At 38.6% G+C, this 11,936-nt stretch overlaps 1 protein-coding gene across 1 annotated transcript; it reads left to right on the top strand.

Annotated features, from left to right (window-relative positions):
- The first annotated feature begins 759 nt into the window (after positions 1-759).
- On the top strand, positions 760-11,795 carry LOC115787057 (serine hydrolase-like protein). Its single transcript, XM_030739634.1, has 12 exons — positions 760-876; positions 1,043-1,186; positions 2,895-3,008; positions 3,146-3,187; positions 4,404-4,423; positions 4,525-4,599; positions 4,745-4,851; positions 5,206-5,285; positions 5,380-5,414; positions 5,520-5,596; positions 5,757-5,832; positions 11,515-11,795. Exons 1-12 carry the CDS (start codon positions 855-857, stop codon positions 11,632-11,634), a joined length of 912 nt encoding a protein of 303 aa, XP_030595494.1. The 5' UTR covers positions 760-854; the 3' UTR covers positions 11,635-11,795.
- The last annotated feature ends 141 nt before the right edge of the window (positions 11,796-11,936 follow it).

Genomic DNA, 11,936 nt, shown 5'->3' with positions numbered 1-11,936 from the left:
GTTACCAGACAGAATGTTTCACACTCAGCTGACTCTAAGAAATGGTGACAGGTAGCGATGTCATAACAGCTGGAAATGGGAGAGAGAAGTGTTAAGTTAGTTTTTTATGTGATCATGCAGATTAGAGAAAAAGAGAGCGGGGAAAGTGAAGCACAGTTTGCCTCAAAGCCAGACAGAGTTCAGCATAACATAACAACTCTGCTTCAGTGTTATGATTTTAGCCTCTGCAATATTGTTTTTTTGTTTGTTTTGTCATTGTTTTTTGTGTGTTTTTGTTTTGTTTTTGGTAAACATGCTTTTTAATATTGTAAAATTGAGCATTTTTAACACTGCAGTTTTTGGGGCTACATTGGCTTCATTTTTCAGGCCCAGCCTGTGACACAGATGTGATCTTTCACTCACACACTGGAAACCAAACAGGTTGTTTAATGTAAACAAGTCTGTAAGACAAAACAGGCCACTGGCCAAATTTATTCCTGTGTATTGTTTCCAGCTTCCTAAACTTCTGACTGCTTCACCTTTACTGACCTCACTGTGGAACAAACAGAAGCTGCTCTCAGCAGATAGGTCATGCTGCTCTTGTAGAAGGCTGTCTGGCAGGCCTTATTGAGGAAACAAAAGCCAGGCTTTTACCTGGTGTGTGTAAAGGTTAAACACTCCCCTGCAGTGTATGATTGGCCATAGATGCAGCATGTCATTCTGAACATCCAATAAAATCATTGGCCAAAGATCAGGAACTTCCTACTTTTTTTTTAAATGGAAACCTTATGTGGTTTGTTTAGTTTTTTGTAACTTTGCACATGCAGATGACTTTATTTCCCTGAGATATAAACCCAAGATCATCAAATACTGAAATGTCAGCAGTGAAACAAGAAGGTAATATTCCTACACACATGGTGTTTGCTTTTTTGTTTTCTTTTCTTTTGTTACCACTTTCAGTTCTCATTGCTGTTGTGAAATCCTGTAACTGATCATCAAAAATCTGACAGATTGTTGTGTTTGTGCTTCTGACTGAGGCTGTGTTGTGCTTTATTTCGTCTAGTTTCGGAGATTTCTATACCGGTCCCATGGGGAGAGATCAAAGGTAAAGCCTGGGGTCCTGAACACGGCCACCCGGTGCTGTGCCTGCATGGCTGGGCAGATAACTGTGGTTCATTCAACACCCTCATTCCCGTCTTACCTAAAGGTAATTCACCACAGACAGGACAAGGGTAAGGAAACTGTCACCTGGGGGCTGTTGAAGCTGTGTTTGGCTGTCAGTTCTGTGTGACTCATTATCTTCCGTGCTTGTTTGCCCTATTGTCCCGGACTCTGTACTCCCATTTCACCAAGACTAGAATGCAGCCACCCAGTGTCAGTTGACGTATAAAATCACAAAAATAATCCTGTCCACAGACATTATATGAATCAATCAAGTTAGTGGCAATTGAATTCATTACTTTAATAATTAATTGCCTCCAGTGGGGGTAAATAGGAAGAAAGAGAAGACAGAAAAACTGTTGTCATAGAGTTTGGGCTCAGGGGAGTTTGCACTATCCAACAATGGCTTACATCTGCTGCTAAATGATAATAACTTTAGTTTTGTGGGCTAGCAGTCATAAACCACAAAAATGATGACATGAAAACAGCCATGATGCCAAGGGAAAGTCATGAGAAGTTAGGCCACTTTATTTAAAACCACAGATGCAAATTCCTTAGCAGAACTTCAGTCCCAATCAGTCCCTTAAACACTGAGATATTTGACAGAATATTTGACCTAATGATAGATGAACTCAGTTTGTAGAAAACACTGTGCCACTAAATGTGGTAGATGTTGAGATGTCTTTGAGCTCTGTCGACCCATCTAGAGGTCAGGTTTGGGTTTGCTTTTCTTTCTTTTCATTTTTTTCTTTTTTGTTTTATCCCTTTTCATAGAATTTCTCTCTGTTTGGAATGCCCAAACTAAAATGTAAGAGACTTAATTTGGCTTGATAACATCAATACTAGTCATAAACAGAAATGCAAGTTTGTGGTTTAAGGAGATTTTATAAAAAACACTATAATATACATGCATGCATACATGCATGACTACTGATACATGTTATGTCCTCCTCTGAACATGATGCAAACTGTCATCTGTCTGTGGTTGGACTTCACAAGTGTCTGGATCTGTTGTTGAGGAATTGCTCTCCAGCCTGCAGCTGAGCAACAGCTTCCTCTGAACACGTCAACCCAGCATGTCCCAGGCATATTCAGTCGGAGACAAATTGGGACTAAATGCTCTAGGAGAGTCTGAATATGCTCCTGATCCAGAAATGCCTGGACTACTCTGGCAGTGTGGGGCAGGACATTGTCCTGCTGAAACAGCTGCAGGGCATGTGCTGCCACAAGAATGACACAGGCTGGAGCACCTCATCTCAGTACCTCTGTCCAGTCAGACTTCCACCAAGAACAATCAGATCTGGGACCGTGCTGTCATGGACATGCAAGGCTGCAGCAACAGCTCGGGCACACAAGCCAGCATCTCGCATGCCAATAGCCTGGCCTCAGTCATCTTCACTCAGCTGCAGCATGGTGGTGCTGATGACAATATTTTGCATACAGTGAACTGTAAATGCAGTAAAAATAGAATAAATACTGAGGTTTCAATAAATTAACTACCAATCCTGCCACTGACTAACACCAGTTAACTGGAAGCTACTCACAGAATGTTTGGATTTAAAACATTGGCTGAAAATGTATTTTGTAACTAGCATTTTTTTTTCTTAACTACTATATTTAGTATTCAGCTAAAACATAACCTATTCCAAGTTGTTGTCAGGTTTAGTGTTAAGAAGTTAATAGCAGTTATCGAGCTGCCATGACAGTTTCTACTGCAGGTCATTTCATCTCTCTTTCTCTCTGCTTCTGCTCAGAATGCAGATACGTGGCAGTGGACATGCCAGGTCACGGTCTGTCATCCCACCGACCTCCTGGAGTCTTCTACTCATTCCCTGCATATGTAGCAGACGTACGCAGAGTTGCTGAAAGTGAGTGGGACCTTTTCGGCTCTCAGTAGCCTGACTGTAGTTTGAATTTCTCAGTTAAAAACAGATCTTTTAAATAAAACAGCACAGAGTTCAGCTAGATTCAATCAGATGGGTTTTCTGTGTCATGCCAATTTCAGGTCTGTGCTGGACAAAGTTCTCCATCATGGGTCACAGTATGGGTGAGTCACAGATACAAACACTAACCAGAATATGAATCGTGATTCACAGACATTGCACTGTGCTTCTTCCATATATTCTTGTATAAAACCTCGACCTTCTATAAAACCTCCATCATGGGTCACAGTATGGATGAGTCACAAATATAAACACTAAGCAAATTATGAATCCTGATTCACAGACACTACACTGTGCTTCTTCCATATATTCTTCTTTAAAATCTCAGTTTAAAAAAAAAAAGAACTTTTACAGGAAGCTGGTGGTTTTCTGAGATCAGGTCTAACTGATTGAATGTGTTGTGTGTGGAGCGATCAATCAAAAACGATGCTGCAACAATTAACAACGTAATCAACTCATCAAGAGAAAACAGAACTCCAGCTCTTCTGGCAATTGATTAATGCTTTGAGCCATTTACGAAGCAAAAATGCTTCAAAATAAACCTAAACAGGTTAACCTGTAAGAACCCACATGTTCTGGAAATGTTCTTGAAAAAGATTTTCATTAATTACAATTTTTAAAATTCTGGATATATTTTCCTTCAAGGAGAAATGGGCGGGGGTTCTTATGGGTTAGGAAATCTTGGGGGGGGGGAATCAAGGCAACTTGTCAGGTTTGATCATATGTTTCTTGTTCATACCAAGAACAATCTCAGATTTTTATGCGTAATCATCTCTGAGCATGACAGTGCTCACATAAACTAGTAGGATCCTTTGCTCTGATCCATGCAAATAATACTTTTAAGTGTTGCTTGCTTAATCTGCAAACTAGTCACAGCTACTTAAGAAATTAGCAGTTAAATTGTGATAAAAATTTCACAGCGAATCAACAGATTAAAGTTGGTAGAAGTTTAAGTCAATTAACTCTACTTACCATTTCATTACTAATAGTATTTTTGGTTTACAGTTTTCTTAAATGTGACAATTGGCTGTTTTTCTTTGTTTTATATCATTAGGAACATAATGTCTTTGAATTTAGGACATAAGCAATTGGAAGAGCTCACCTTAGATTTATAAATTAGTTATACTCTTTCCAAAAACAAAGTTTGGAGGTTATATCCCTGATAAAATAGCTGCTACAGCATTCAGCTAATGGGAATTCCTAATAAACTGATTTTTATTTTTCTGGTTTTTTAAACATTTTGCAGCCAGACTCTGTTTTAAATCCAAGCTGTCACAAAAATGATCATGTTCATTTGAGCATGTGTTCATTCCCTTACAGGTGGCAACATTGCAGTCATGGTAAATAAGACACATCACATGTATCTAATTACAATTTTATGCAGCTATGTCGTGCATTTTTACAGCACTTTCATGGTGTTTACTGTGTGTATTTCCTGCAGTTCAGTGCAGTGTATCCCGAGATGGTGGATGCCGTTATAGCGCTGGACGTTTTTGGATTTGTACCTACAGAGCTGGTACTTTAGCATTATTTCTCATCACTGCAGGAAAAATTATCTAATAGCTGGAGAATATGGAATATGAAGATGCGGAACAATTTTATTAAATTATCTTTATGAGCCGCTCCTGTCTGTGGTTTTGTTTTGTTTCATTTTGTTGCAGAAAAGAATACCCCAAATCATGAGGCAGGGGATGGATGAGATGCTCAAGTTTGAAAAAAAGACAGAAGAGAAGAAAAGAGTTTACACATATGAAAAGGCAGTGGAGAGGTATCACTTTATTATATGGCCAATTCAAGTGAAGCGAAGCAAGCCTTCGTTTATGTGCTTGTGCTAAAGTGAATCGAAGCTTTGCTGCTTTCTTTATTATACAGCTGAATTGCTGGCAATCACTGTGGGTAATGTAGACATCAGATTTTGACAGAACAAATTATATTTTATTGTTGTGTTGGTTTTCTTAAAAAAAAAAAACAGCTCTGATTCTGATGCATCAATTTTGTTTTATTTCTAGCAATAGAAGTCCTCACTTTGTGGACTAATAATAAACTGCAGAGAAAACAGAACAAAATAAAACAAGCCTATTTGAGTTGCAGTTTGTGGCTAAAATTGTTTTGTTTCCTTCAGGCTGTTGACTGCAAACCCGACTCTGTCTGAACAGTCTGTTCAAATGCTTTTACAGCGAGGTCTGACTCAGGTTGAAGAAGGTACGTCTTTATCGCTTCTCCTCCTGGCAGTGAGGAATAATCTCACTTTGCTTTTTCTCATGTGCTGGCAGCTGAATGTGTTTCTCCTCATCAGGATTTGTGTTCTCGAGAGACCTCCGAGTTAATTTTGTAAGTCACTTTTAACCTCCCAAAACTTCACCACATCCCACTTTATATTTCCTCCAACTAAGGTTTGGCATTCAGCTCACATACACTTGATGTGTTTTTATGCAGAAAAACATAGTGCGGATCACATTGGAGCAAAGCCTGGAGATGCAGTCTATGATTCAGGCCCCTGTTTTACTTATTCTGTAAGGTATTTACCACTAATCTGAATGGATATTACAGTATAATTTATTTTACAATGTGGACATGTCACTGTTTGCTATTTAAATAATTTGTGACCTTTACAATAATTACAAAGCCTGTCATACTTAAAAAAGAAAATCTTGTTTTTGTTTTGTTTTCAAGTGCAGACAAAGGCATCGGTCCAAAATTGAACCCAAAATTCACTTGGGAACTTCTCCAAGTCTATCGGGAAAGAAATGTGAGTTTAATTATTTAAAGATAAAAGTCTTTTTAAGATTTAAGTCCAGACTTTCACTAGGCCACTTCAAAACCTTCACTTTGTAGGCTTTTTTTTTTTTTTTCATCTATTCAGAGGTGGACTAATGGTAAGTTTTGGATCATTGTTCTGCTGCATAACCCCAGTGCACTTGAGCTTCAGGGCACAAACTGATGGTCGGACATTGTCCTCTGAGATTTTCTGGTAGAGCTCAGAATTCATGGATGTGTCCATTGCAGCAAAGCAGCCTCAGACTATCACACTACCACCACCACGTTTGATTGTTAGTTTGATGTTATTTTTATGAAATGCTGTGTTAGTTTTACAGCAGATATAACAGGACTCAAACCTTCTAAACAGTTCAGCTTCTGTCTTATCAGTCCATAGACTATTTTCCCAAAAGTCTTGAGGATCATCAAGATGGTTTTTGGCAAATGTGAGACGAGCCTTTGTGTTCTTTTTGATCAGCAGTGATTTTCTCCTTGGAACTCTCCCATGGATGCCACTGTTGCTCTTTTTCTTATTGTTGAAGCATGAACTTTGACCTTAGCTTAGGCAAATGAAGCCTTTGGTTCTTTAGACAGCGTATTAAGCATAAATCTATCAGCATTAATATATAAAATGTGACCACTCTTCAGTAAGTTTTGTGATTATTTGGTACTTTGACTCCACATTTTCATTAGAATCGTACCACATTTGTGTGGCACTGTAAGATTATAGAGCTAAAAAAATTTTAAAAATATATTGATTTCTTTTTTATTACTAAAAAAGCAGAACAATGGTGAACTGCAGGTAAAAAAAAATCTAATTAGGTCTGAGCAAATAAAGTAGAAGTAGCTTGCTTTGATTAATAAATAAAACATTTAGCAGCCTCGTAGCTGTAAAAATACTAAGAAGTCCACACACGCAGTCAAATGTGCCAAACGCACTGTTAAATTTGTTTTTGATTTTTCTTTTTAAGATAAAAGATTCGTGTGTGCATCCATACTAATCACTGCTATTGAGCTTCAGCAAAATTAAGAGGACACTATCCATATGCATCTAGGTTTTTTTTGGGGGGGGGGGGGGGGGGTCAAAGCCACAGAAAGCCACTGGGGATTTGAGATGCCTGAGCTCAGCGCAAGGCCACGAAGAGCCTTAAACGTAATAATAAAATATAAATAACAGCAGAATAGATGCATACATAAACACCTGGAACCTGTATTTATTTCATATGCAAACATCCAAATGTCATGGTATGACTGGATGTGTCATATTTGTGTCACATTTACAGCCTATTGGGCAGGACATGGATTTTCATTATTTCTATTGTTATTACAGAAAAAAATAAGAAGCCTTACTTTGTAACTGATATGAACTACTGGGTCATGCAGACAAACTGATTAAAAATGACAACAAACTGATCTGTATGAGAAATAATCATGGTGTGCTTTCAAAGAGCAGATGCACTATTGCTGTGTAATTAGAATCCAGTTAATTGGATGGCATATCAGATAATAGTATAAGTAACTCAATTATTATCCATTAACTGATTATTTAGGAGGCATTAACTATCCACGCAAAACCACCTGATTATTTTTAGCAGGATTTATGACACACCGTGCATTTTAATTCATGCATTGTGATATTAGATAAAAATGTTTCATAAATTTATCGAAAAGTGTACGTGTGGATCTCAACACTGACCTGCAGAAATCACAGAATGGAGAATCTGCAACAGCCAGATGCCTCCCACCATGACTGAATCCCTATTATAGTTTAAAAAAACATCTGCATATAGCAGGATTTATAAAGATTAGCAGCAGGGAAAAGGGGCCCTCCTCGAGCATTAAGCAAATATAAATGAAATCCCTGAAATCTACACACTGCTGATCGAGTGCAGCCCACTGGTGGAAGATAAGCCACACAGTCACAGGTCTGAAAGGCAAAATAACAGGATCATTATGACAGAACCTGTGAATGAAAGAAATTGGAATTGTAATTGCAGATACTGTGGTTGTATTGCAACAATGAAATGCAGTTCAGCATCTAACTCAAGTAAAGACTGTATGAAGATCTATATAAGAACAATGAAACGTGCAGAATGAAGGATAAACAGAATGGGTAGAGAGATATAAACAAGCCAAAACATTAAAACCACTGGCAGGTAAAATAGTTCAGCACCAGTGTGACGAGCAACAAAGAACTCCTCCTTGTGGCGTCTATTCCATGGGTCCATGGGTCTCTTCCTGTTTTGGATACATGGTGGGAAGGATAATTTGTGTCATGTAACTGATTGGAGTCAAAGTCCATCTTTAAACAAGTCACGTCAGTCAGCAGTCAACTTGAAATGCATTCAATTCAATTCAATTCAATTCAATTCAATTCAATTCAATTCAATTCAGTTCAATTCAATTCAATTCAATTCAATTCAATTTTATTTATATAGCGCCAAATCACAACAAACTGTCGCCTCAAGGCGCTTTGTATTGTGGGTAAAGACCCTACAATAATACAGAGAAAACCCAACAGTCAAAACGACCCCCTATGAGCAAGCACTTGGCGACAGTGGAAAGGAAAAACTCCCTTTTAACAGGAAGAAACCTCCAGCAGAACCAGGCTCAGGGAGGGGCAGTCATCTGCCGCGACCGGTTGGGCTGAGGGGAGAGAAAGACATGCTGTGGAAGAGAGCCAGAGATTAATATCAATTAATGATTAAATGCAGAGTGGAGTATAAACAAAGTAAATAAGGTGAATGAGAAACAGTGCATTATGTGAACCCCCCAGCAGACTAGGCCTATAGCAGCATAACTAAGGGATGGTTCAGGGTCACCTGATCCAGCCCTAACTATAAGCTTTATCATAAAGTAAAGTTTTAAGCCTAATCTTAAAAATAGAGAGGGTGTCTGTCTCCCGAATCCAAGCTGGAAGCTGGTTCCACAGAAGAGGCGCCTGAAAGCTGAAGGCTCTGCCTCCCATTCTACTCTTAAGTATCCTAGAAACCACAAGTAAGCCAGCAGTCTGAGAGCGAAGTGCTCTGTTGGGGTGATATGGTACTATAAGGTCTTTGAGATAAGATGGTGCCTGATTATTCAAGACCTTGTATGTGAGGAGAAGAATTTTAAATTCTATTCTAGATTTAACAGGGAGCCAATGAAGAGAAGCCAATATGGGAGAAATATGCTCTCTCTTTCTAGTCCCTGTCAGTACTCTAGCTGCAGCATTTTGGATCAGCTGAAGGCTTTTCAGGGAGCTTTTAGGACAGCCTGATAATAATGAATTACAATAATCCAGCCTAGAAGTAATAAATGCATGAATTAGCTTTTCAGCATCACTCTGAGAAAGGATGTTTCTAATTTTAGAAATATTGCGCAAATGCAAAAAAGCGGTCCTACATATTTGTTTAATATGTGCATTGAAGGACATATCCTGGTCAAAAATGACTCCAAGATTTCTCACAGTGTTACTGGAGGCCAAAGTAATGCCATCCAGAGTAAGTATCTGGTTAGACACCATGTTTCTAAGATTTGTGGGGCCGAGAACAAGAATTTCAGTTTTATCTGAATTTAGAAGCAGGAAATTAGAGGTCATCCAGGCCTTAATATCTTTAAGACATTCCTGCAGTTTAACTAATTGATGTGTGTCATCTGGCTTCATTGATAGGTAAAGCTGAGTATCATCTGCATAACAATGAAAATTGATGCAGTGCTTTCTAATAATACTGCCTAAGGGAAGCATGTATAATATAAATAAAATTGGTCCTAGCACAGAACCCTGTGGAACTCCATAATTAACCTTAGTGTGTGAAGAATACTCCCCATTTACATGAACAAATTGGAGTCTATGAGATAAATATGATTCAAACCACTGCAGTGCAGTACCTTTAATACCTATAGCAAGCTCTAATCTCTGTAATAAAATGTTATGGTCAACAGTATCAAAAGCTGCACTGAGGTCCAACAGGACAAGTACAGAGATGAGTCCACTGTCAGAGGCCCTAAGAAGATCATTTGTAACCTTCACTAATGCTGTTTCTGTACTGTGATGAATTCTGAAACCTGACTGAAACTCTTCAAATAAACCGTTCCTCTGCAGATGATCAGTTAGCTGTTTTACAACTACTCTTTCAAGAATCTTTGAGAGAAAAGGAAGGTTGGAGATTGGCCTATAATTAGCTAAGACAGCTGGGTCAGTGATGGCTTTTTAAGTAGAGGTTTAATTACAGCCACCTTGAAGGTCTGTGGTACATAGCCAACTAATAAAGACTGATTGATCATTTTTAAGATTGAAGCATCAATAATTGGAAAGACTTCTTTGAACAGTCTAGTAGGAATGGGATCTAATAAACATGTTGCTGGTTTGGAGGAAGTAACTATTGAAGTTAACTCTGAAAGATCAACTGGAGCAAAAGAGTCTAAACAAATACCAGCAGTGCTGAAAGCAGCCGAACATGAAGAATAATCTTTGAGATGGTTATGAATAATTTTTTCTCGAATGTCTAAAATTTTATTTGTAAAGAAATCCATGAAGTCACTACTAGTTAACGTGAAAGGAATACTCGGCTCTACAGAGCTCTGACTCTTTGTCAGCCTGGCTACAGTGCTGAAAAGAAACCTGGGGTTGTTCTTATTTTCTTCAATTAATGATGAATAGTAAGATGTCCTAGCTTTACGGAGGGCTTTTTTATAGAGCAACAAACTCTTTTTCCAGGCTAAATGAGCATCTTCTAATTTAGTGAGACGCCATTCCCTCTCCAGCTTTCGGGTTATCTGCTTTAAGCTGTGCGTTTGTGAATTATACCACGGAGTCAGGCACTTCTGATTTGAAGCTTTCCTTTTCAGAGGAGCCACAGTATCCAAAGTTATACGCAGTGAGGATGTAAAACTATTGACGAGATAATCGACCTCACTGGGAGCAGAGTTTAGGTAGCTGCTCTGCACTGTGGGGGCTTTCACATGATTCAACAGCCTGGAGAAGTAATAATTTTCTGTATGACTTTATCAATCTCACATCATTGTGGAAGAATTTTGGTCCACTGTTCTTTACAACGTTCTCTTAAGGTTGAAGTCTGGACTTTGACTGGGCCATTGCAGCACCTTGATTCTTTTCTTTTTCAGCCATTCTGCTGGAGATTTGCTGCTGTGCTTGGGATCATGCTGCATGACTTAATTTGGGTCAAGCTTTAGCTGTTGGCCTCATATTTGACTCTAGAACATTTTGGTATGCAGAGGAGTTCGTGGCTCAATGACAGGTCCTGTGGCTACTAAATAAGCTCAAATCATCGTGTCTCCATCACTGTGCCTGACAGCTGGTATGAGATTGTTGTGCCGTTTGTCTCCACTTTGGTCTTGTCTGTCCAAAGACATTGTTCCAGAGGTCTTGTTGTTTGTTCAGATGCAATTTTGTAAACCTAAGCCATGCTGCCATTTTCTTTTTAGAGAGGTTTTCTGCTGGCAGTCTTTCCAAACAAGTCATACTTCTAACTGTACTGTCATGAACTTTAACATAACATGGTAACTGAGGCCTGTACCCTCTTAATTTCTGTGGAAATAGTAAAGGTGTATTTAGCTTTTTATTGGCCTTTTTATTGGTCTTTCTTTTTTATATGACTGTTCAACACAGGACTTGTCTTTTCTCTTTTACTAGTCAATTCTCTCTCTCTCTCTCTCTCTCTCTCTCTCTCAGGACACTGTGGTGACAGTACCTGGCAGCCATCATGTACATCTTGATAATCCTGAAGTTGTTGCTCCATTTATTTGTGACTTCCTGCTGACCAAAGTGCTCTCACAGCCGCTGAGAGCCTAGTGGACAGGATGTAACCATCACACATTCTCGTTGTGAAATTTCACACTTTAAAACTCCAAGTACACTGTTCTCCTCTCTTAAAACTGGCATTACCATAAAATTGTTCTAGTAATTTCTTCTGTTCTATGCAAACCCAACTGGATAGTCACTTGGAATAATCATACGGAATAAAAAAAAAATCCATGATTTTTGAAACTAAACTCTTCATTTTTATACCATTTTGTAGAAATGGTGTGTCTCACTCATTTTAGCTCATGGGCTACATACAGTACAGACTGAATCTAAAGTGGGCTTAACCAGAA

The sequence above is a fragment of the Archocentrus centrarchus genome, chromosome 1, assembly GCF_007364275.1.
Source record: "Archocentrus centrarchus isolate MPI-CPG fArcCen1 chromosome 1, fArcCen1, whole genome shotgun sequence".
Classification (NCBI taxonomy): domain Eukaryota; kingdom Metazoa; phylum Chordata; class Actinopteri; order Cichliformes; family Cichlidae; genus Archocentrus; species Archocentrus centrarchus.
Note: the sequence above shows the minus strand (reverse complement) of the source record. Positions and strands in the feature narration are given on the sequence as shown.